The 27,451-nt window shown below is 33.8% G+C and overlaps 2 protein-coding genes across 2 annotated transcripts; both read left to right on the forward strand.

Moving 5' to 3' along the window:
* The first annotated feature begins 143 nt into the window (after window positions 1–143).
* Window positions 144–17,092, forward strand: LOC148612819 (uncharacterized). The gene is made up of 8 exons (XM_088594563.1): window positions 144–229; window positions 3,220–3,266; window positions 5,082–5,187; window positions 7,300–7,521; window positions 9,247–9,390; window positions 12,969–13,641; window positions 14,399–14,469; window positions 15,954–17,092. Exons 1-8 carry the CDS (start codon window positions 196–198, stop codon window positions 16,217–16,219), a joined length of 1,563 nt encoding a protein of 520 aa, XP_088450689.1. The 5' UTR covers window positions 144–195; the 3' UTR covers window positions 16,220–17,092.
* Window positions 17,093–17,095: 3 nt separating this feature from the next.
* On the forward strand, window positions 17,096–23,462 carry LOC148612820 (negative elongation factor B-like). The gene is made up of 7 exons (XM_088594561.1): window positions 17,096–18,881; window positions 19,349–19,451; window positions 19,928–20,023; window positions 20,881–21,069; window positions 21,843–22,022; window positions 22,550–22,669; window positions 23,265–23,462. The coding sequence occupies exons 1-7, from the start codon at window positions 17,995–17,997 to the stop codon at window positions 23,397–23,399; spliced, it is 1,710 nt and encodes a 569-aa protein (XP_088450687.1). The 5' UTR covers window positions 17,096–17,994; the 3' UTR covers window positions 23,400–23,462.
* Window positions 23,463–27,451: the final 3,989 nt, after the last annotated feature.

A 27,451-nucleotide genomic window follows, 5' to 3' on the forward strand; every position in this document is an offset into this window, starting at 1 on the left:
ACCGCCAATAAATAAGAAAGTATCGAATATAAAGAAAACCACCGCGTATAAATATGATTGACCAGATAAGACAGTTATGGCGTTCCATATCAGGCCCTATATATTTTATTTGGTATGAGGACTTACCAAAAAGGTGCATAACTCTTCCTGCAGGTCAACTTCCGTTTGTTTTCAAGAGGATTCAAAGATATTGTGATGAAAAATATTCACATTTTTCTTCTTTGTTTTGGTAGGTATGAAAGTTTTGTCAATATACTGAAATAAAATTATTGGGCAGAAAGTGATGGTTAACAAGTTAAGTACCTGTCCAAATAAAATTCTGACACTGCCAATGCCGGCAATGCCAATGGTAAAGTGATTCATGGGCCATGTCCATGGTGTAGAAAACCCCACTGAACAAACAATGCTATTTCAGTCTACATAAGCTACACATTCACATAACGATAATCATTTCTGCATTCAGATCTGCATTTTTTTTAGAAAATTATACATTTATCTCCCCCTAAAGTCAACTAAATGAACCCAAATCAAGAACGATAACTCTTTCAAAGTGCAAATAGCATATACAATCTACATAATTTTTATCTCAAAAGTGCAACTTCCAAATGAAAAACTAAAAGTTGTTATGTGATCGGTAGTTGCTTCTGAACAAGAAACAAAACTGAAATCGATGGGTTTTGACATGCAAGAATCACCTTCTGTCTGATTTTAAAAAAGAGTAAAGACTGATCAACACTACTCTTTATTATAGACAGTGGTATAATGTTTACATGCTTAGAACCAGTCTGAAAATTCAAAGCTAATTTGTATTTTCAAGGTCACATATCTGAGAAATAAAAATCTCCAAATCAGATTATTTTACACCATGTTATGATTCATGTGGAGTCAACGTGCAACCGTCTGACGTGACTGACACAATCACATTTTGCTTGCGGACTATATATTTTCAGTAGAGGTAACTCCATGTGAATATTTGTTTTAGGATTTAAAACAAATAAAGGTTTTATTAAATTTTATCAACTTATGTTTCTTGCTCAATCAACAGGGGCTTACTCCATCTATCAAATACGCAAAATATATATCCTCAAACCTAGTTGAGCTGCATATTTGATGGTGGGAACAAGCTTATGTGGCCTGATGCTGTTGAATGATGTTAAGATAGTAGTGAACCACTGTTACCCCCATGGTCACATGGAAGATCGGTATTCCTTTTGACACCATTTTGAATTCATATTTTGTTACAAGAATAATTATTTTAAAAAAAGATAAAACGTCTGCTAAAATGGTTACAGACATTGTTCTTCCCAGTGATAGCTAACTTTCGAAATCGATCAGTTTTCAAGTACACCTACACGTCAAAGATCAAAACAATTGCCCATGTTCTAACATAATTTGGAAACTAATTCATGGATGGTTATTTGGAAATTATTCTTATGCCACTGATCATTTTTTTATTTGCATGTCTATACAGTGCCTTATTATATGTCTGCCCACCTAAGAATCCCGAGCGTCAATGTCGGAAGAAATACATAAATACACCATGCTTGCACAATATGATAGTAGAAAGACAGAACTTTTCTCTAAAATAAGACATGATAAAAAGTAATCTGTAAGAACAATAACCAAAGAAAATGATATGATTTTATTTTTCTACCCACTGTTTATTTAGACTGGATGTCTGTATTATAAATCCGTGCATGTTATCCACTTAACTTCAGAGCAGAAGGCTATTCAGTTGGACACTACTATCAACATTATTAATTTTAGGTAGGAAACTTATATTTCAATATTCAAATCAAAGACTTAAGTCTTCAAAGTCGCTAATCGTCAAATATTCTATGCCACCGATTTTGACTTGCTTTCAGCATCCGAATTGACGTCTAGAATCGAGTGACTTCCGCTGGTTTCCTTGATAAGATTACTCTTTCGTAACCGTGAAGACCTGAATGTTTTTGAATAAAAACAACTGGTTACCAGGAAGTGCGGGTAAAGTTTTCGTTCTACAAGTTTCTCTCAAATTTTTAGCAATCTTTCGGTCGCTTATGATATTGACCAGGAAACAGACTAAACAAGTGGCAGTAGCGGGGTCCTGGTAATATATATATGACCTACACAGTCAATTGTGTCGTCGGAGGCTCTGTGTTTGAATCGGAAAGTGGATAACATTCAATGCTAACGATCATTTCATCTTTTAGTGTAAACTTCCCGTTCTCATACATGCAAAAAAAAACACGTAGAAGGGGTACGCTTTGATCTCGTTTGAAGCTAGAACTATGAAATTTGACGGTAAACACGGCACCAATCAGCAGCTTAATGTGGAGTAGTCATATATAATTTTGGAAATCATATGCGTATGTAAAGTACTGTCAGTGAAATTACGAATACAGGAAGTCGGTAACAATATTGGCCTAAAAACAGCAAACTTGAACCCAAAAAAAATCCAAAACACATATTTAAGAAGGAATGGAAATAACTGACATGTCTAACACTTAATTGACTGTAAAAATAAATATTATTAATTTTCTTTTACTCTCTCACGAACTTATTAAAAATATATTATCACCATCAGAGGAGAGCTTGAAATGAAGTACACAAGTTTTGATGTACTCATCATTTGCAAAAACTGCACAGGAAACTATCTAAAACTTTTTTAAGATAGCTACAAATGCAAGATAATTGATGTGCAGACTTGCAAGGTGCGCAGACTTGTAATACGATGCTGTATATATATTGAAAATTGAAGCTAAACCATAATTAAAATTTGTACACCATTAATAGAAAACAATAAGGTTGTGTGCCCATCTTACCCATGTCGTTTTAACGACGTGTCGAAACTACAGGCTTATCTAGATCTGCATATTCATGTATGCTGTAAATGTAGCATTTAGGTGAACTCATTGAAATAGTAACAAAAACAGCTAGTCCTTGATATACATGTATTTCTGATCAAGTGTACCCCAGTAGTTTTGCTGATATTGTCGAAAAAAGGTAAACATATTTTTTTTTCACGATTATTTACATCCTCCCTTCACGATCAAGCTGCAATATTTGACATCTATCATCGATTTGTTCACGATCTGTAATCTATCTTTTATAAGATAATTAATTTCAGTCTCCGGAAAATTTGCAAATGACCCGGATATAATCATTGTGTTTTAATTTGTAATTACTGCCTTCTACAAACTGTATAAATTAGATTTTAATGAAATTTTGTTTTAGGTTTACTGGACTCCCAGAATTCAGTGGAAGCTCGACAACACAGTTCGGTGTGTATGAGGACTTATATTGTTTATAATTAATAGAAACACTTTGTGTATTTCTTTTTAAAAGGCTTTTAGTATACTTCAGATAAATTAGAAAACAATTATCTCAGAACATTTTGTAATACAGAAATATATATGTTTATATTTTTTTACAATATTTTTTCTGTTATATTGTTTCAATCGATGACGTGATTTATCTTGAACTTTGTCAATATGTCCCTTTTCATGCTCAGGACATTCTGTCTAAAAACAATACATGAGGAATTTGTATTTTCAGTAAAATAAAATGCTCATCAATTATCATGGTGATGCGTGTTATGACCACATACAGTCACATGCTCACTTTCATTCAATAAACTGTACAACAGCGGTCTCCGTCAACTCGAAATGGAATCGCTCTGAGTTCAGATATTTGTGATTATTATGTTTCCCTGGCTTTGGTGGAGACATATTATTTTTGGCTTGTCCGTCTGTCTGTCCGTCCAACACAAAGTTTGTCAGCGCAACTCCTCTAAAGCTACAGAACCTAATTTTGCGAAACGTTGCATGTAGCAAGAACATCCTATGCAGTTGTGCATATTACCAGGAAATTCTGATCCCCCAATTTTTGTAGGAGTTATGCTCCTTTGAACTTAAAAATTTGCCAAAAATCCTCATAAATTACCTTGTCAGCGCAACTCTTCTGAAACTATTTAACAGAATTTTACGAAACTTGGTATATAGCAAGAACATATATTATTGTGCATATTACCAGCAAATTTGTATCCGCTATTTTTTGTGGGAGTAATGCCTCTTTGAACTTAGAAACTTGTCAAAAATCTTGATAATTACCTTATCAGATCAAATTCTCTGAAACTACTAAATTGTTCAGCGCAACTTCTCTGCAGCCTCTCAACAGAATTTTATGAAGCTGTTCTCATGGTGGATACTGCAAGTGGATACAGTTTGCGGAATGGGGGGAGTCATATGTTTTTGCAGACAAAAAAAAACTTTAACAGGTTAATCGGTTACGTGTAACATTTGACGAAAGTCCAAGACTAATATAACCGGAAGTTAATCAGTCCCCATTTTCAGTAAATAACATGAACAAAATGCTGTGTTCTTGTAGTTGTTGCAGATAAAAAATTCTTCTTTTTTATCAACGGTCAAGAATTGACTCCGGAGAATAGCATTATACATACCCGGTCGCTGTATCGCTAACATTCCACTTTCATTACTCTACTTACGATCCTATAAAAAGTGGTGGTTCCAGGGGTGCAGCTCTGGAGGTTAACCCTTCCTTTCCCACTTTTGTTGGAAAATTTTGATAACTTTGTCCTAAAATTAAGGCTTAAGAATGATAAAATGATTCTTTTTAAAATCGATGGATTCCTTCAGAATAATTTTGGGCGCTTATATGAGCATAAGTTGTAGAAAATATGCATTTGGTTTGCGTGCGACTATAAAATCTTGTTGGATTGAATAGACCCGTTTCGGATAGTCGTTGAGCATGCATGGAGCATGCTCAATAGGCGCTTGCTCAAAGAAAATTCTTTTGTTCTACCTGAGCCGGAAGTGTTTATTGGGCATGCTCATTAACTTACCACAAAAGAGTCTATTTGTTTGTTTTTTTTTGTTTTTTTGTTTTGTTTTGTTTTTTTTTTAATTAAATAAAGGTGTTGTATAAAGAGTTATGTTGAAGCGATAAACATTTGAGTATGAAAATAGTGTTCAATTGTGCAGTAAAATTGAAAAAAAACAAGACTTTTGACTCCGACAGATTCAAGTAATCGGCCCCTATTGCTATTATATATGTTTGACGGTTGTATTTTCTTATAGAGTGATCAATACAGTAGGCCAAACCAAAATAATGATATGTATTCTCTAGAGAGTTATTACACGAGACAGGAAAGGAAGGTCAACGTTGGACTTCCCGTTAATAGTAGTAAGTATACAGTGGTCATCCTGTAAGTTAGATTATGTAATCAGACCACAATATGTAAAAGAAAGAGTACTAGTACCTCCCGTCAGTAAAAGTAAATCCTTATCTAGAGGACCTACCGTCAGTAAAAGTAAGTCATCAGCAGACCTCCCGTCATTACAGTAAGTTATTAGATGACTTCCCGTCGGTCACAAGACACTATAGGACCTCCTTTAGTAACACAAGCATTTAACAGCTGGTTACAGTAAATGAGTAAAAGTAAAGGTATTCCGTAAAAAGAAAAGTAAGTCAATAGTTCTCTTGTCAGTATAAGTCGGTCACCATTTATGATACCTTCTGTAATAACAGCGAATTGACGGCTGATCACCAGCTAAGTCAATGGTTGGCAAATCTTCAGTGAAAGTAGGTCCAGCAAAAGTCTACCCTTTGTCCATCCGAGTTTATTCTAATAGAATGGTCAACAAAAGTATATAAGGGTCAAAAGCGGATAAGCGGATTCCACCCCACACGATTAAGAAGTGTAGGTAATTGCATGACCCCCCCCCCCCCAACAATAACAGTAAGTAAAAATTGTCAGAAAGCCTCCTGTCAGTAATAAAAACGAAGAAATTTCATAGCTTTATTTAGTAAAGTAATTTAACTAACAATCGCTCCTGTCTAAAAGTGAAAGAAGAAATGACTTCCGTAGATACAGCGAGTCGAAGAAATGCGTGAAAAAAGGAAGTCGACAAATACTAACTGTAATACAGTGGGACAACAGAAGAAGTCAATCTTAAAGTGGCCTCGGGGAAAAAAAAGTATTACTAAACAGGAGGAAGTTCAAGCGATGTAAGGCAACAAAGAATTCTGCATCTGTAAATGAAAGATAGTACAGTGGGGATCCAGAGTAGGTGCAGAGGGTAGACATCCCCTCTTTTTTTGGAAAATTTGCATTTTTCATGTGTAAAATTGACAAAAATGGCTAATAGCCTAGCACCACCACCCTTTTTTCTCAGGGACACCGACTGACACCTCTCCATTTCAAAGTGACTGTATCGGTCATTTCATTATAAAAATAAACTCAACCAATGAGTGACATTGTTATTATTAATAAGTTGAAGTAGTCACCGAGGACCACTCATCATTGGAAGTCAACAAAGCATGTCCAACCAACAAAAATAAGACTTCAGTGACCTGTTATTAAAAGTAAGTCAACAAAAGACTGCGGGACAATAAAGTTATTCTACTGACCACCTGTGGTGAAAGTAAGCCCACAGACGACCTCCATAGTTATAATTGGTCAAAAGAGGGTCCTCTGTAAATAAGTAGTAGTCTTTGTAAGGATCAAGCAAATTTTGTTATATGTGATACACCCCAAAAAAGCGACGAATTTTTTACTTTGTAATTAAGTTGCTTTATAGGTCTATATGATGAAATATATAATTATTCATTGCAATCTGTCTGCTCTTATGAGATAATTCCCATTAAAGATCCTACAGGTTCTATTGTATTTGAAAGTCATTTACAGAGTTAGCTCCCTTAATTTTGAATTCTACAGCACATTTAAAATTTATCTACTAATAACAAGAGTTATATGAAAAGCCACATTTTAATATCTGTCTACCTTAAGTTAACATTTAAAACAAAATATCAAATATAAAAATGTGTAGGCTTTCCAACCATGAGTTACATTTTGCACGATTCTTAGCTGGAGTACTACTTAAAATACTTCACCAGGAGGCAACTTACCATAAAAGTAGGTAAAAATGGGGACGGTCAACAAAAGATCTTACCAAAAAAAAGTATAATTCTCAGTCTCCAATATCGGAGTTTCTGAAACCTAAACGCATTACACATTAAGTACCTAAATCAACACACAAACATACATGTACTTCAGGGGCGAATTTATAGAAGCGGACCCGGCGTACGCCCCATATAGGCTACTTAGAATGGAAAAGATATTTTTTGTATGAAATCTTGATTTTTCACAAATTCTACCTCTTTTTTTTCTTGCCTCGTTTCGCTAAGCCTGTAGTTCTATTTACGCCCCTACCATGAAACCCTGGATCCGCCCTAAATATCCCACGTGTCAAATATGCATTAAGTCATTAAGATATTTTTTTTGTATTTTAATAGTTGTTGAAGCAAGAGGATCATTTCATCCAAGAAGTAACACGTTTACCTGCTCACTAGAAAATGGCAATTTGATAAACCCCGGAAATGCTTATATAAAACGTTTGAACCCGGAGACGAAGAAGTTTGAGTTGATAGTAGGAAGAGTGAGCCCTGAAGTGATTCTATGGTCTAAAAAACAGAAAGTGTCTGAATTCAAAAAGGCCTCTTTAATAGAATCGAACGGTAAGTTTTCTGTTTTGAAAAGATGTATGAAACATTTTACGTCCAAAGAGATGTATTCAAATTTGTTTACGGGCGCATTGCATTTGCACGTATTTTGAGTTATCTTTTTTTCTTACATTGGTACATTTCATTTGTGCCACAAAAAATGAGTAAAACTTTTCTGATATTTCACAGATATATTGATTTTACATTGAATACTAGACTCTTTTGTGCTAACTGTTGGATAAATGATGAACGTGCGTGGGGAATACTCGATGTACATGCACTTACGGAGGACAATGCTTTTCTTGTACCCAAGCCCTACCTCTTTAAAGTAATGTGTCATTTACCAAGATATCTCAGCGGGTAGTTGGGTGTTGAACCAAATACTTAATACTATAAGTACCCTTTCAATCAGAGTGTCAAGGACATTGCAGTGTGTTGAAAAATTGGGATTTATAAAAAAAGATGATCAAAAAGCTTATAAAGCATGGGTAAAACCTGGCGCGGAAAGTAAAACTATCGTTCGACCATAACCATAATCCACACCCATTAAAGATAGCGGCATATATATATATGGGGTAATGTCAACGGTTTCTCGTTTTATATGTGTGCATGTTTGTAATATCTAAATAATCTGTTGGTCCATTTACCTGTGTCTGGGGAAAAATATTATGACGCAAATGAAAGATACTTATTTTGGCACTAATAAAATGATAATTGACACAAAAGGAAAGCACCGTGGTACAAAGTCCGCTATTCAGATAAGACCAATCACTAATACATCTGGATTGAAGCCATATATCTTATTTGTTCGCTAGCTTATAGGCTCTGCTATACAAGATGTGAAAAGAATCACAACGCACCAGCACGTCTCATAACAAATCCGCGAAGCTACTTCCGTTGTACTGTACTTGTTTGCAGATTTGAGGATACCTTGCTTCAACTCATTTTTTTGCAAATAAAATCGAATTGATCACTATTTACTTCACAGCAATCAATTGAAAAATGATTAATCTGATGACTAAACACATTCAGGTATCACTATCAAATACTTTCAATTAAATCAACGCAATGACTCCATATTTATGATGTCAAGGTCACAGATTTGGTCCAATTCAGCGATTGTAGAAATATGGAGTTAGAATGTTCAAATCGTTGTGTTGATTTAATTAGAAGTATTTGATGGTGACACCTGTGATTTGTGTAATGTATTCAGAGTTGTTGGTGATGGAACTTATTTCTTCCTGTAAAATAAATGACAATTTACGTATCAATATCAGACTTTTATTAAACAAAGCATACTGAAAAACTGGTCACACCATTAAAACAAATTAAGGCTGTAGCGTCTTTTATTAAACAGTCATTAGAACTGACAAATGAAGACCAATTGAAAACAGTCTCGACGTTGTGAAAGTTTAAATGTGTATAAATGTGTTCTATTTTCTATTATTGTGTGATGTTATATAATGCTATGACTTATATGGTCTTATGTTTGCATTGATAAAAGTTAAAAAAGAGCTATTCTGTTCAATCTTAAATTAGATAATATATTGTTGTAATGAGCATTACTTTGAATGGTTACCTTTCTTGAAATACTTATTTTTGAAAAGTTATCGTTGACTTTACAAAAACATCCAGTTGTCGACAATAAGATGAAGTTTACAACTCTCTAGAATGACTTTTTTGTTAAATCACACCCTCACCCCTTTTGCACAGTAACTAATGGATTTTTTTTCATTTCAGGCGATCGTTATGATACGTTAAAAATGGTTTTGCCCAAAACACCATGTAGTAGATTACAAGGCGAATATCAGTGTATTTTTTTTGGGAGAGTGAACACGGATCCACAGCTCAGAAAGTATTCTACAGTGACACATGTTGACCCTTGTAAGTTTTGTTACAAATTGTTGTAGTAGAGTACAAGGCGAATATCAGTATATTTCTTTTTGGGAGAGTGAATACGGATCCACAGCTCAGAAAGTATTCTACAGTGACACATGTTGACCCCTGTAAGTTTTATTACAAATTGTTTCTTTTTGCTTAAAAGAAGTTTGAATTCTTGTAGTTCAGTTAAATAACAGCTGTTTTCTGTGTCAGTTTCGTGATCCTCTATTAATCTTGAATCTTTCTATTGAAGAATATAATAAGGGTAACAACAACTGATACCGCGATAGTCCTGACTTGGTACAGGCGCTTAAAACGAAATGGTGGCTTAAATCTAGGTTTTGTAGCGGACTAAGCCTTACTCTTCCATTGCGGCGTGAATATACCAGTGGTAATTAAATTTAATTGTCATAATCGGTAAACCAGTGGTCACATCAACGCAAAGAATAATTTACATAAAACAATCATTACATATTATTTTTGAAGAAAATAAGTATTTTTCAACCAAGGACTGATAAAAAAAAGAATTTGTTAAAAAAAAACTTTTAAGACGCATTTCTTAATACCCCCGATTCAAGAGTCTGCCATGCAGATATTTATGGCATTCAAGGAAATCAGTGTACTTAGTACTTGCTCTAGCGTAGCGAATCAATTGTGAAATATAAACACCATATGCAGGAGATGACTGGATATAGCTGCACAGGTAAGGAAAATTTATTATATCAAAGTCATCTCTTTTATCATAAATCTTAGGCTGAGATGACCACTGTTGTCAAATTCGAAATGTATGGCCAGAAAGATGCAGAACAAGCTGTTTCTGTTGTCTCTTTTATCTTGAGCTCTGGTGGATATATTGAGGGTAACTATTTACCAAAAGAAGGGTTGTTGATGGACAATACATCATCAATATATCTGTATGTAAAGTTGGAGGATTTAGAATCTTTTAATTTTTTTTTATTATTTACAATATTCTGAAGAAATTCAGTCTCATATGAAAATAAAAACAAATCTGTTAAGAGAGGAGCACAGTTAGTGCCCATTTGAATGCCAGCTTGTTGAAAATTGCGCCTCCAAATATGACAAATATGTTATCAATGAGGAAATCAAGCTTATTGCAATCCTGCTTTACTGTGTAGCACACTTTGTCCTTCTTCGATGTTTTAGAAAAATATGTGGAATTGTAACCAAGATCAACATAATTGTTGAAACACCAAAGGATTTACGAATAAGTCCTTTCAAAGAGATTTCAGTTTATCGTGTGGTAACGTAGTGTAAAAAGTTGAGAAGTCAAAAGTTTGGAGAGAACTAATTTTCGAAAAGCGGTGGGATTTTAGGTTTTGAAGTAAATCTTTAGAATTTTTAAGTATCCAAATATGATTAATGCCACTACGAAAGGGGTAACAAGCTTGCTATCCATCCTCTGCGGACAGTATCTTAGTATGATGAATTGACATCTCCATCGTGGGGCAAGATGAAGATCCTGCTTTATACCTTTCTTTGTATGGATTCTTATGGGAATTCGATACAAGAAAAATAAGTTCTCACATTTTGTTTCGATGTTGAGAGAAGACATAAAGGACTTGTGGTTGTTTAGGATTTCATCTTTGTCAAAGGTAGAACATTTGTATGTGCCATTACCTCGGATGTTACTATCAATATCCAATTCCTTAATAAGGCAACTGAGGTAATGCGCTTTACAAACAAATACAATGTTGTTTGAAGCTTTGTCTACAGGGACGATAACTTATTTCTCATATGAGGAAAGGCATTCAAGTGCCTCACGATCGTTGAATATGGACTTGGGTCTTTTATTGACACATTTCTAGAGATTGTCAATACGATTCCGTACCAACGATCGGATGGCATGTATCTATTCGGACAAGGACTCGATTTCTGGTTCTTGGTCCTTTTCTCTCTTTATACATGATCTGGCAAAATCTTCAACAGCAACCATTATGGTTTTGAAATTAAGTTTCCAATTGATGTGCTGTGGTTCTCTTAATTTTTGGCTATGAGAAACTACCTTACGTAAGAGTTCATTCTCAATGATATTCAAGTCTCCAGTGATGACATGACCAGAAGGACTATAAGAGAGAAGCACAGTCAAAAGTCATATGGAATTGATAATCTGTTATGTTTGTGGAAAATATAAATGCATTGAAGAGTTTGACCTAAGTATAGATAGTAATAGTACATATGTCTTTACCTCCCGCTAAAACTAATCGATCAGACTGATCATTGATCACTTATCGGTCAGAAACGAATAATAATTGATTGATTTGATCACTTATCGATTAAATTCCGATAGATTTGATCAGAAAGTCCTGTTCGAAAGCTTTTTGATTCGATTTATGACCGATATGTGTCCAATAGACAACTGATCGGTTAATTATGTCCAGTTACATAAAAAATCATTTCACGGAGTGTTTGTTCAGTGATAGCACATTTTGTTGTTACAAACAGCTGCCCTAATAGAAGTATCTTCGCCATGTTGCCATCTGATAGTAACGAATGAATCTGCCAATATTGTTAATTGTTATTATTTCTAGAGAAACGCATTAAATATGTTACATATCAACACGATTTTTCCATTCTTATGGCAAGCCGTTGTGGAATTTATTACCTATTTATTAATATCAATAAATGAATTATTGATAGTAAAGATTAATTCTTGATATCAATAAATTGTTATTTATTGATATCAATAAATATAACATATTTATTCACACGTTAATAGATATTTATCAACATGTTAATAATAACTTATTGATATCAATAAATTGTACGATTTATCAACACGTTAATAAATCATATATTGATAGCAATAAATAGGTGAATTATTAACGTGTTGATAAAAGGGGAGCCACTATTGGTGGTTTAATTGTGGTCTGAAAAGTGTTTGTAATTGCTTATTTTATTGGATATTGCCCGGCATAGTCCAGAATACAATTTAATAACACGTTAATTAATATTTATTAACATGTTAATAATTCGTTCAATTTATATCAATAAATGATTTATCAACATGTTACTAATTAATCTATTTATTGATATCAATAACTCGTTTATGTACATGTTGATGAATATTTATTAACATGTTGTTAAATATATATTAATATCAATAAATGGGGAATAAATTCCACAACGGCTTGCCATATATTCTCAGCATTCCGAAGACCGCATTCTTGATTTTGTTTTGATGTTTTAAAAAAATTACCACAATTTCCTGATATTAGAAATGAGTTCCCACATTAGTTTTCCAATAGATTTCCCCTCTATAAATTGTCTTTGTATAACAAATGAATGGGTAGCTAGACTTCCGACATTATAATGTTAAATTGAGCTGTTAATCGGTATTAGTCGGTAGAGACTCCAAGGCATTTCATTGTATCCCTTACAACCATTACAAGTATGAGATCTAATACTGCCCTGTACGATTCCTCAAAATTGAATCGATCGGGAATGAGGAAAGTCTGTGTTTCTCCAGGAATTTTTCTAAACAAATACTTTTATATTAGGACTGAAGTCAATGGAGTGTCAAGTTTATGTAACGAATTTATATTAAATTTTCATTGTTTTAGGCATTTACCAAGAAAGCCAGAAAGGGGATGATGGGCGACTTATAGGTCCTCCAGTCTTCAGGGAAAGTACGAGTCAAACACAACATAAACCAGTAACAAAAGGGTATACCAAGGCAAGAAAAACAAAACTACATCAAAATAAGCTTGACAAGTCAACATCGACAAGACCTAAACAAAAAGTTCCTAAAAAGGCAACGTCAAATAGATCAGAACAAGAAAAGCCTTACAAGTCAACATCAACTATTTCGAAGCAAAAAAAGCCAAAAAAGTTCAAGAAAACCATTCCAAAGGAAAAAAGACAGAACAAGGTCAAGCCAACGTCAAAACAAAAGAAACCTTACAAGGCAAAGCAAACTATTCCAAAACAAAACAAGCTTAATAAAGGAACAAGACCCCATCAAATGGAACTAAATAGGCAGGAGTCAAATAAGCAAGAAAAGACTACTGCTAAGTCTTTACAAACAACCAGTGTGAAATCAAAAACAGATAGAATAGGTGTATCGCCTCCACTTGAAGATTTGGATAAGAATACATCAATGGTGAATGATCCATTATGTTTGGATTCGGTCGAGATAGATAATTTAAGAGATTGTCCCGCACAGTGTACAGTCGCTATTCCCTTGGTTATTGTTATTATAATCCTGATTATACTGTTGTGTGGTGTTTTATTTTGGTATGTTTACTATGCTGGTTCTTATCATTTTATTATATTATAGACCCTTTTGTGATAACTGTGGAATAGTCAATGAACATGCTCGTATACACTTTATGACACGAAAGGGTATTTTGTTACCTAAATGATAGCTTTCTGAATATATGCCTATTTCACCAAAGTTATTTTACTTCTGTTAATTATATGTAGGATTAGGAGAGAAACTGAATCGCTCGGGTTATATCTTTTGTAGCTGGATGATATCGCAAAGTTCTGAGAAAAAAAAACAAGTACTATCTTTAAAAAAAGATAGCCGATGCGGTAACATTTCGTTCTTTTTACTTATAATTTTTCTACATTTCATTCAGGAATTAAAACATGGAACGCAATTTTCGGTACATTTTTTTCGAACGCCACTAAGTTATCAGTATTTGGCCAATCGGGAAACAGAATTGCGATCTGTCATCATGTGACTTGCGTCGTTAAGGCCAAAGGGTAAAAAGCGAAACTATATCGAGTGCGTCGGAAAAATTGCCAAGAAAACATCTAGTTTTACGTCCCATCGAAAATTACTCTATTTTATGTGACGCTTGTTATAGATCCGATGACAGCCCATTTTTCCCCTCGGATGGGCTCTCAATTTTGTCACGAAACTCTTGCATTTTGTTATTGAATAGTATATGCAAGATATAGAATCCATTTTAACACAATATATGAAGAAGCGCAAATGTGTGTTTTTATTATTTATTAATTAAATCTATGTTAAACTTTATTTCAGGAACATCAAGTTACGTCAACAACTTCTTTCTCATGGAATAGAACCATCTATATTAAAGAAAAGCGAGAAAGGTATTACTAATCTTTTTTGGTCGTCCTTTTGCGCCAATGTTATTTAATTGCTCCAAAATATTTTCCCTATTGTTGAATTACACCAAAAAATCAGAGACTGAAGTTTTCAAAGTCGTCAAATATTCTATGCCACTGATTTTGGCTTGCTTTCAACATCCGAAATGGCACAAATGCAATACGCTCTAAAATCGGGTGACCCGCTAGAATCTTGGATCCATTGATATGATTACTCTTACGTAACCCAAGCGACCCGAATGTTTCTCAGTCAAAACAACTGGTTCCAGGAAGTGCGGGTAATGTTTTCCTTTCATAAGTTTCTCGCAATTTTTTTGCGAGCTTTAGGTCGCTTGTGATATTGACCAGAGAAACAGATTAAGAATATGATTAAACAACTGGCAATGACAACATACTGAAGACAACAAATAGATATCCGGGCCCAGATAATGTTTATGACCTATATAATCAATTGTAACGAGCCCTGTGTCTGAATCGGAGACTGAGTAATAATACATTAAGTTCAACGCTAACTGGTCATTTTAACTTTTTGTGTAAACTTCCTGTTCTCGTACAAGCAAAAAACACACATAGAACACATGTGTAGGATATTTAAGAGGAACATTTTAATCGCGTATAATCTCGTATGCAGCTAGTATTGACGGTTTTACGACACTGATCAAAAGCATAATATGGTGTAATAATATGATTTTTTACGTGTGCAAGAAGTTTCTGTTCTCATCAACATATTTTTCTTCGGTAGGGGATTTGGTATTGCCAAGCATTACTTACAGAACGCTTAAATCTCCCAATATCAAAGTGTAGGATATATAATGAGAGTATTATATTGCCCGACCTTCCGGCCGTACTCCCTTTGCGCTGTTGGGTATCCCTCTCTTAACTGTTACACTTATTTCGCTGCTAAATGGAATTTAATGAAAATTTCACAAAGTATTGATTTTATTGATAAAATCTCCCATTCCTGATATCGACCAGAATGTTCTTGTTTGTTTGTTTTGTGTGTGTGTGTTTTTTTTTTTTTTTTTGGTTTTTTTTTGGGGGGTGGGGTAAAAACGAACTTATATGAACATGGGTACCGATCTGAAATTCCTCCTACACCACAAAATGGCTGATATAATTCGGGTTAGGGAAACCTTAGTGTATTTTTTATTGAATATCGATGTAATGTGTTTAAAAAATTGGCATCAAATTCACCAAACGAATCAAATAGAAGTTATGCTTGTTCGGTAATTAAGGGTGTGATTTAAGCTATTCACTTCTATGCGCCTATGGAGTTTGCCACGCAAGTTTAGTTACAGACTTACATTAAACCCACACAGATGAAAGCTCGGATTATCAGGGTACTAAAAATAGTAAGTGAAACCTTTAAAATAAAAAAAAATAAATATGATTTGCCGTAGTTTTTTCACTGTACACATGTATATATGGATTAAATTTAACGTTAAGACGTTATGATTTTTTTATTTCAGATGATAAAAATCAAAACCGTTATGACAACCACGAAACTGAAGGCTTACTAGAGCCAGTTCAGACGTATACTATGACACGACCTGAACCTGAAACCAATGAGCCGTTCTATGTGTATGCGGATACATGGCACCAAATGCAAATGCCTCAACATGTGTGTGGTCATTTTAAAAGTAATAAACCTAGACTAAAACGACAGCGAGTGAGGTCAATGCCCGCGCCCGAAGTATCAAGTGATGAAGAGATATACTATGTATATGGCCCTTAAACCCATGATAATAGGGAACGCAACAATGTTTTATTCATATTACTATGTGTATGACGTTAACCAATAGGAAACGCAACAAGGTTTTTTTCATGTCAAATTAATATATGTATACACGTGGTAATGTATGTTGTCAGGAATATTTTTGTTTTGTTATCCACTGGTAATTAAGAAGGCTATGCTTCAATCACATTGTCCTTCTGTTAGTGTGAAACATTCACTCCTAGTTTCTACTGACCTTACGGTATATTTCATAATTTATAACCAGTTTTGTCGTGATTAGTTAGTTGTACATAATCTTCTATTCTGAACGACTGCATCGTTCTTTTGCTAAAAACAAATGATGAAATATAATTAAAAAATTATGGTCGCACTGTTCTCAGCTTTTGATTGAACAGAACCATTCAAGGTTTTGAGTGAATTTTAGATATCATAAAAAAATTACATACTTATACAGTAGCCCCTACTTCGATTTTATTTTCGTGTCTTGGATTTCGCTAAATTGCCACTTTTATTATAACTGTGGTTCATTTTTACTCAGCTTCAACAGGACAGAATTATTTTACACATTATACCAGGTTACACATTATTTCACTTCAGTCTTGTTTAACGGAAGTTAATTAAATGTTAAGTATGCCTGGTATTCTTAGCACGAATATACAATATATTTATAACCTCTTGTTATAAATGTTCTTTGTCGTGGAACTGTAGATTGCTTTTATCAGTTTGTGTATGTATTCTGCCAGACTTTCGTGTCAAAGTTTTGTCTGACTAAATACTCCTCTTGATATTGGCATCAATGTATCGACATCTTATCTTGTTATCTTGTTATTATGTTATTTATTATACAATAAAATACCAAGTATTAATAAATGATATACATATACTCTATCTAGTTGCCCAGGTGACTAAATGCCGTCTAAATCGCTGGAAAACATTTTTTTTTTGGTAATTAGTTGCTTCTAATCGAATGAATGTAAAATTCATGAGAGATCAAGGATTTGTGGCACAGAGTGGGGTAGGATAATTTATGTGTTCAATTTTTATTACTTTTATGCAGAACACAATTTTCTTATTTGAGACCGAACAATTTAGTCCCGTGCCACGCCCGAAATCAGCCTCTGGTTGATTCAGTGATTGATGTAGTATGTTGCTTTTTCCGACGCAGTCGGTATATATTGAGTTCGCGTTAACATCACTTGACACCCATGATGCTAAATTATGGCAACGTAACCGACTTAGATTTTATTCGGTGAATTGTGCGATCACTGTGCTAAATATATATTTCGTATTTCAATAAATTATTTAATTGGTTCAACAAGTAAACTAATATATATGAAAGTCGAAGTACTGTTTCCCGGACACAAATGCCCCCGCTGGAGCTTTGAATATCACGGTTGTCATTACTTTTGACCGATGTAATGGGAGATTGTAGGCTCCATCGGATTGGCTACATACTTTAATAACTGACTCACAAGGCAAGCAATGCGTAGTTTTTATTATTTAAAGATATTAGGACTAGTTTTAAGATATAGTTTTAAAATTTTGTTGGGTGTTTATACATGTAACAGAGATGTGCAGGGTTAAAGGACTTGGCTTTTTGTAAAATATTGCCAACAATAAATAAATAGTTGAACTCTTTCTCGTATCACCTTTTGGTTCTCAGTTACTGCATTTGGAGATCTTTAATCAGGAGGTACAATAGAACTACACTTCCTGTTAGTCGAAATGCGACTTTCTTTCTTAGTTTGGATATAGATTTGCATTATATTTCGGTAATGTCTGGTTTAGAAGATCTTGGCATACCAGGAGGTGACTATCTCCGAGAATCGTTGACAAATTGCTCCGATCCCCTTGCTGCCATTGAAGAATTTCAGACAGAAAATGGAATCTTGCTTCCTTCGCTTCGACCGGCTTTACCATTTCTGGACCTTTTTGACATCAAACGATTAGACTTTCATAACTCAGTACTAGAAGAATTAAGTGAAAATTTAATCACGCGAATCTCGGAATTAGCAAACAGTGAACAGAAAGACAGATACACGGTTTTACAATCACTTTTAGAAAAATGTTTTCCTGTAATAAAGGTGAAAAATTTGAGACCAGTAGTTATGGCTATACTAAAACATCTGCCTGCAATTGAAGATCAATATCTTTCTAAAATTCTGGAGGACAAGGAGCTTTACAATGAAGCTGCAGTTGAGGTGAAGAGACAGATATGGCAGGAGAATCAAGCTCTGTTTGGGGATGAAGTGTCACCGTTATTGTCACAATACATCAAAGACAAAGAAAATTCTTTATTCAATCATGAACACAGTACACTTACATTCTATTTACCTTCACCTAGGAACAGACGTCAAACTGAAATTGTACAAAAACTTGCTGAAATGGTTGGAAGAAATGTTAAGCTGTATGACATGGTCTTACAGTTCCTTAGAACTTTGTTTTTACGCACAAGAAATGCTCATTATTGTACACTCAGAGCTGAACTTTTAATGGCACTTCATGATCAAGAAATTAATGAAATTTGCTCAGTTGATCCATGTCATAAATTTACTTGGTGTGTCGATGCTTGTATCAGAGATAAATTTATTGATAGCAAAAGATCAAGGGAGTTACAAGGCTTCTTAGATGGTATCAAGAAAGGGCAGGAATTTGTACTAGGGTATGCTAATTACATTATATGTTAAAGAAAATTCCATTGTGATGGTACAATGTATCATCACAAAAACATTTTAAATCATGGTTCAGGGGAAGATATTTTACAGTACATGTTAATAAATTAGTAAAATTGCTGTCGTGTGTACCTTGTAGTTTGATGTCAAGTATGCCTAGCTTTACTGTACTTCAAACATACAGTACATGTACATGCACAGTATGATTTATTTAAAGAATTCTATCACCTTTTTACAAGCTAGCGCAATAAATAATGTATAAGTTTTTATCATTAAAAATGCACTTTTAGCATTTTCCATAAACATATAAACTTGTACAAATACATGTACAGCTTAGAATACATTTATTAAGCCATAATTTTTCCCTTTTTTCATGGTAGTAATTGATGGCTTAGACTGATATTTAAAAAAAAATGTTTTACATGATGTCATTGGTGAAAAAGTATTTTATTTGCAGGGACTTATCCATGATTCTGTGTGATCCTTATGCATTAAACACAATAGCCCTGTCGATGATGAAAACTCTGCATCATTGTGTTAATAACGACATTCTACCCAGGGTAAGTCCACTACCAAGGATTATGACTATCATAAAAGCCTTCATTTCAGTTAAGTCAGTTGTATGTAGGGACTAGGGCTATGATTATTTTGATCCATTGTATTGTAAAATATAAGTTGCAGGAAAGTTTAGAGGGATTCATTTCCCCCGAAAAAGACGGTTAAATAAGGTACAATGTGTATGATGTATTGTCTTCTACTTACAAATGCAAATCATATGCAATGGCTTAAAATTTAAACTCATTTAGAAATTATGGAAATGTTCCGTAGATAAAATGTAAATCAGGGTCCTCAGGTGGAACAGTGAAGATAGTCTCTGACATGGGAATCACTTCAATGAGATGTACATTTATATTACACTATCGACTGTTCAGATAAAATTTGGCAATCATCAAAGAAACATGATCAACAATTAATTAGCCTAAAGTTACATTAATATTAATAGACATTTTTATTCATTTTTATTTTTTTTCTTAAGGATAACATTGATGTGGTCCTCCTTACAAGGATGATGGCACTTGGTCTTGGCTCATGGGATATGATAGACAGTCAACTGTTCAGAGAACCTAAATTTGTATGTAATATTTTGTCTACTTATCAAATCAGTAAGGCCAAGAAAAATAATACCTGTGTTTCTTCTAATATGCTCTTAAAAAACCAAGTTCAGGAGGTAGGGAAAGCATTTAATTTTTACTAAGGTTCTTGACTGGTTTATTATGGAGACAGAATCAGACTTGAATTGTGCTTGTCAAAAAATATCCAAGACATCTTAAAGGTAAACACAAAAAATTAGGGTCAGTATGCATGATAGAGTTAGCAGAAACACTGGTATATTTTGTAGGCACAAGCTTAGTTTATTACACGAGAACAGCTAAATATACATGAATTGACAGACAACATTGTTACACTTGCAGACTACAGACTGTTGCTTCATGGACAGAAAAATCCATTTTGATTAATTTTGATGCAGCTTAGTGTTTAAAATTATTAATTTCTTCTCCTTTGTCTTTTGAAAGGGATACATGTACATTGTAGGTATGTAGAACATTAGAGTAATGACTAGTTGTCTCAGAACCTGAGTGGTATGTCTTTTATGGACTATCCTATCCTCACAATGTCAGGGCTCCTATGTCCACTTAGTCCCACAGACCCAAGTGGCCAAGTGGACAGGGGGACCTGACATTTTGAGGATGGGACTTACCTTTTCCTTACTGTTGCTTTGGTTTGATAGCATATTAAAATTCCATCTCTTCAAGTTGGTCTGAAATACAACAAGGTCTGCTCAGTGGTTCAAATCTACTCATCTCTGTAATAAGATATTAAACAGCAATCAGTCAGTCAAGCATTTGAGAGGTTGTTTTGTATTTGAATCTTACACGGTTTGTACATTCTGAAGATTACATTTTATACTGTTTACCCCATACTTTTCAGGATATAAGTTTAATTGTGAAGTTTTTACCAATGATTACATCAATGATGGTTGAGGATCAGATGAGAGGATTAGTTGGACGTCCTGTTGAGGAGTACCTTTATAATCTTAAAATCCCACCTGAATCCTATATGATGTTCATTAAGGACAACTCCATTGCTAGTATGATAGCCATGTACTACACCCTACAGGTAAAACTATAAAAGACAACTCTATTGCTATTGTAATTGCTTTCTAATATACCCACAAGTTGAACTATGAATTCTATCCCTAGTCTAATTGTCATGTGCAGAATAATACTTTTTGGATTAAACTATTAGCGATAACTCTTGCAAGTCTCTACTTTTCCCATCATTGTTCAAGGCTTCTCTGGTACAGATTTTCATGTAATCCACTCTACATGTAAAACAGCAAAGTTTAAGTTCATGTTCAAGAGAGAAAAGTCCTGGTTATTTTTCCAAGTTTCAAATTATGACCCACTTGAGGAAAACTGCAAGTCCTCAATTAAATGTTAATGAATAGGGTTGAAGGTCCAGAACCGAGATACTTGAAAATTCAAAGATCCTAGGTAAGAAAATAAGGTCCCTTGATCTTGGATCTACACTAATTTTAATAGACTTGCTACAAGTCTCTCTGTAATATATATATTATTTGATTAAATATCATTACTATCAAATGTTCATTCACCATCCAGCTGCTGTAATAGTAATGATATTTATTCAAATAATATATATATTACAGAGAGAGAGCAAGTGTATAATATTAATTCTTTAAAACTTTTTCTCTCATGCAGAATGCTATGATATTTGTGAATGATAATGACAGTTTCATTCACATATGATACCGTTACATTCTTGTGGACACCTTAAAATATATATGACTGACCACAACATTAAATAACTTTCAGTATCTAAAATAACTTCTTGTGCAGTAACATAAACCATGAATTTTTACATTAAATTAGGTATGTCGACAGAGGGATAAAGTTGCTGTGCTACAGATCCTACCATCTCTTGTGCATTGTGAGAATGACAGAGCATATGAAGATACATTTCTGCATTGTCTTATTGCCTATCTCCTGTCTATGGGAGATGATTTTGCCTACGATGATTTCTGTGTGTGTATTTTAGATGATTTTATGTTGGTAAGTAGTGGTAATGGTAAAAAAAACTTGGTATTTTTTCTCTCTCTCTCTGCCAGTCTGTCTGTATTACACAGTATTTCAGCACAACTCCATATGTAATTGTGCATAATAGTGGGAAATTGATTTCCTGATTTTGTAGTATATGCATGTCCCTTTGAACTTAGTTATAAATGTTGCAAACACTGCACTGATTAATGTTGTAAGGGGCACCTTTTAATACAGCAGACATTGTGGTAAGCTTTTTGACACATACATGTATGCCTGAAGGGATATTTTACATGCTACTTCTAATATTAACAAGTCCCAGTGTAATTTTACTGGCCTAAGCTGTCAGGCTTTTGGCTTAATTACAAATAAAAAAGATACTCAGCCAAATCTTTTCAAACTTTTGCTCTATGACTTATGACATTGATTTCGTTATTGCATGTACTGTTAGTGGGCCATTGCTCCTTTATCCTTTACCTTTTATAATGTGGTATATTTGTAATTACTGGATGAAGTTGCTTTAGTACTATCTTTTTTTTCAGCCTGCCATATCAAAGGAGAATGTTCTGAGACACCTTTTAAGACTAGTTTGGTATATACATTACAAACTACCACCGGCCAGGTTAGAGGGTTTGTTAGAGGGCATAGCCCCTAATAATGAGGTAAAAAATAGAAACTATTGGGAAATGCTACTTTAAAAAATCCAAATCCTCAAAATAGTATGTGAGTGATGAATTGTTAGGCAAAGATATAGGGAAAATGTTTATGAGGCAACAACCTCAGCTCTTAATTTTTGGGAATCTTGGTGGTTGTGTGGAAACTTGTTTGCGTCAAGTGTGGAAGGTTGTGCATTTGATCCCCTACAAAGTCTTAAAAATGACTTTTAAGATTACTCTTATAAAATTGGTAAACACTGATTCTTTATCAAGCACACTGTATATCATAGAGAGTGGTGACTGATAGTCTCAGAGTTAGTATAGTATGTTTGAGTGGGGTGATATATGTCTATCTGCATGCTATTGGTTCTATTAGCACATTGAAAACTGACTCAGTACAAAGCAGGGGCTGTACCATTGATGAAATGTTCTTTTCCTGAAATGCCATAGGATCTTAAACCATAATCAATCTATTTATGATTTTTGACACTAAAAATAGATCAAGGGTGCACTATCTAGGCAGGATGAGGACTTAATGGATGACTTAAAGTTACATAGAGGAGGATAGGGTTTTTATGTGTGTTCTGCTTTTATTTTTCAGCACAGTGAAGCAGTTCATACAATGTATTCCCTTCTTGTTGACAAAGTGAAGAATTATCAACCACAGGATCCTGTTTTACCTCATGAAGAAATAGACTCACCCTTAGTATGTGTCCCAACTCCTGCACCCATCTGAGGAACATAGACTTTTCCACTACATTCTAGTAATACAAATCATGAATAAATTTTTCACCTATCATTTAATGTTTCTGTTTGTTTATTCTGATTGCTAGCATCTTAAATTGTGATTTCTGAATTTAAGATGAATTTGATTATAATGCTTGTAAATGGTGGTGTTGTATACAATTACAATCATGGGCTGTGTTAGGGAGCTGTTAGTTTTTAACAGTTTTCTGCAAAATTCATCTTGATTCAAGGTGATGATCAAAATGAAAGAAACAAAGCTTGTTAAAAAATATATCTTTCTAACATAAATCTAATTTTTTTTTCATCAAATGCAGCCAATGTTTTTTTTCAAAGTGGATATGTACAAAATGCTAGATATTTTGCCCAATCAAGAATTTTCCTTCTTTTTATTTAAGTTAATTTAGCTTAAAATGAACTGAAGTATGATAAGGCTATAAATAGATGTTCTACTACATTTAACTTGAGTTTTTTGTGGTCAACATCAGATCTGAAGATCTAGATCTAAAATTTAGGCTGATTAAAATTATATGTGGCTTAGTTCCTTGATTGCATTGGCAAATGAGCACAGATGGTATTTTCAATGAATAATCCCAGAATTTGGCAAAATAGGAATTTTAATAAGACTGAGTAATCAAACAGAGAGATGGTTGTCAAGGAAAAAGGGGCACAGGTGGGTGGGACCATCTGTATTCTATGTACCTGAATGAGCAAGTTGCATTCAGTCAGAAACTTGCATCACCAGCACATGCAATAGTTGAAAGCAAATTTAGCTTCTTTAAAGTAAAACCATGATTTTATATGTTACAAAAAGCATACATGTATTACTATAATCAACATTAACTTCATTATTTGTAGTTATGTCACCATGTGTCATATCTTACACTTTTTCATGAATGAAAATTCTGTATGACTGAATATGTTTTGATTTTTGAAATGTAATTCTTCATACTTTAGTGTTTGCTGTCTTTGCTTTGCTCAGTTACCTCCAAAACCCCTATAAATGTTCTGTTTATTTTTAACTAAAAACCCTCATCATAATCAGCAATTTTGACAGTCTACTAGATTAGCCTTAAACAGTTGATGAAACATAGGGGAAAAAAACAATCATAATACCAAGAAATGCAAAATGTTGTCTGAAAAGTTGCAGAGTTATTCTGCTTTAAAGAAATCTACAAATATTGTATTTTCCCATTGATGAAGCATGGCACACTACACTTGTTCGTCCATTATTCATTGTTGCCAATTTCCTTGCTTTAATGATCATTAAGCAGCTTTTACACTAAAAAGAGTATATTAAAAATTAAATCATAGTACCTCAGTCAGAACATAGTACTCTGGGGGTCCTAATTTGTGCTTAACTGATTTAACAATAAAATAATATATTAACTACACACAGACAATACTAACTTTATTTTGGAGTATTACAAAAAATAAACATAGAGGGGATTAAGTTTTATTTAGCTTCAATTCTCAGGCTTGACAACAGGTCGTGTCTTTTAAAAATAGTACTAGTAACCGCTTTTGGGAAAATGAGTAGGATTCAGTCTGTAAAAAATGTACTTAATACAATATATAAGTAAAAGTATAATTCAGACTACTAATTTAGGGCTAGAAAGTGGAACAATTTTTGAAACCCTAAATTATGAAAATTTGCAGAAATGTATCTTATATATACATGTTTTTGCGATTTCTAAACAAAATGTCCACATGGTTATTTGACGTAATTTTAGTGCACGTTGATTGGAGAGGAAAACATCCGCGACGTTTGAAGTACCAATCCATATAAAATTCAGACACTGCCAATGGTAAAGTGATTCATGTTGAAGAAAAACACACCAAACAAACGATTTTTTAGTCATATATGTTATACTTTTAAATTACGATAAGCTTTTTTGCATTCAGATCTGCACTTTTTAGAAAGTCATACATTCATCTCCCACTTCAACCAAATGTAGCCAAATCAAGAATAATAACTCTTGCAAAGTGCAAATTTCATGTACTATCTATATAATTATTTTCTTAAAAGCGCAATAACCAAATGAAAAACTAAGACTGGTTATGTGATCCGTAACTGTCTCTGAACAAGAAATGAAACAGAATTCGGTGGGTTTTTGACATACATAAATTACCTGTCTGGTTTTTAGAAAGACTGCTACTTAAGTGTAAAACCCTTTTCTTCAATACCCGCTCTAGGAATATTCAAACAACAAAAAAAAAGTATGCTTTGATTATAAACAACGCCAAATATGGATTGACAATCTTCTGTTAAGAGCGAATCCAAGTTAGCAAAAGCAGAAAAAATCACGTAAAAAAGTGAATGAATGGTATAAGGAAGGGTTAAAAAAAATGAAAGAAACGATGCTAAGAAATTGACATCAATGGTAAGTGGAACACATAAACGTGATTTGTTTGTAAAATACATGTATGTAATAAGTAGCCGTTACTAGTATATTGATGAAGCAAATTTCCCGATTTAAACAAGTTAGACCAATCGATGTTTGGACCTGCGTCTGTGATTTATAGTTGATGAGGAATATGCAACGAAAAAGACTTGGTGTTACGGACGTATATACGGAATCAAAATTTCCTGTCAAGATACACTATTACATATGGTGTTCTTGTAATATACCAAGTTTCAGGAATTTTTATTGAGTGGTTTCAGGGGAGTTGCAAGGACAATCTGAACTATTACGGACGAACAGACGGACGGACGGGCAGAGTGACCCAACTCCAATACATGCTTTTGCCTTTGGCGACGGAGGTAAAAAAAAGATACTGGTATTCAAAGCCTTGAGACCGATTGAACAGAGAATGAAACAAAATGCAAATTTTAAGACAATATTCACGTAAAATTGATGCACATGCTTTTACTATAAAAGGGCGGGCGGGTACATGTATATGAACTTATAAAAATTAATAGTGTATGAGTTAATTTTGTTTGTTTGAAAGTATACGCATGTATGATCGCTATTTTTATTTTGTTCATCGGACTTAATTTTTAAAAGCAACTCCTTGTATCTGTTTTTTCGTCGACTTGATATTTAACTATTCGTTCAAATGCGTATGTTATACCACCAATACTCACAACCCCGACATAGTCTTATCCGGTAAATGTGCACGTAGACACGGATCAAAGGATTAAGTATTCAGGGGGAGCATTTTCATGCAAAAATTCCCAGACCACACAAACCTCAGAAAATCAAAATGCCATTGTTTAAACGGTTAAATAAACAATACTCGAACAGCGAATACAACATTTTGTTGTTTTCTCTCCAATTAATTGTTTTGATCCATTGTTGCATCGAAAATATTATTTAATTTCATAGCTTTTCGTAAAGAAATAATATACATGTAACTGTGATGATGTTTTTCAGATTTTTTTTCGCGCAAAAAAATGTCTAAATAATGACATATGTACATACTTGATAAATGAATGCCAGGGATTGATGTACAATAAGGGTCGTGCCTCAGAAGCCCACTTCAGGGTTAAAATTTGTATCGAGATTAAGGGCAACAAATTTTGTTTCAGGACCCGCCTCCCCCCGAAAAAACAATAAAACAAAACAAAACAAAAACAGTAACTATTATTGAATACCATGGAATAAGCATGGATAGATTTTTAAATGACTTTCTTCAGTTATTTGTTTGTAGATTCGAAACTTTCCCACATTTTGTGAATTTATGATGATTTAATTTACGCAAAAATATCGATTCTTTATTTTCAAATGCATTTTGAAATCAAGTTCAGGAGGATTTTAATATCAAAGCAAAAACATACCGTCAGCACAATCTTTTTTAGAAGAAAGATGCATCTTTTTGACGTTACACTTCACGATATTAACACCGTGCGCAACGTTATTGTTGTTGTTTCTTGGTTTTTTTTTAAATATACATTTTAGTATCTAATGTATATACGCAATATTTTGTGTCTCGTTTCATCTTTTTACAATATAAACTTTTATCCACAGTACTTTTTATTTATAAAATAATTGTCTTGACCAATATCACGGAAAAAAGATTCACGCCTTTCCCATCAAAGGT

This window comes from Perna viridis, chromosome 7 (genome assembly GCF_037379345.1).
Source record: "Perna viridis isolate PV_CMFRI_1.1 ecotype Kerala chromosome 7, ASM3737934v1, whole genome shotgun sequence".
In the NCBI taxonomy this organism is placed as follows: Eukaryota; Metazoa; Mollusca; class Bivalvia; order Mytilida; family Mytilidae; genus Perna; species Perna viridis.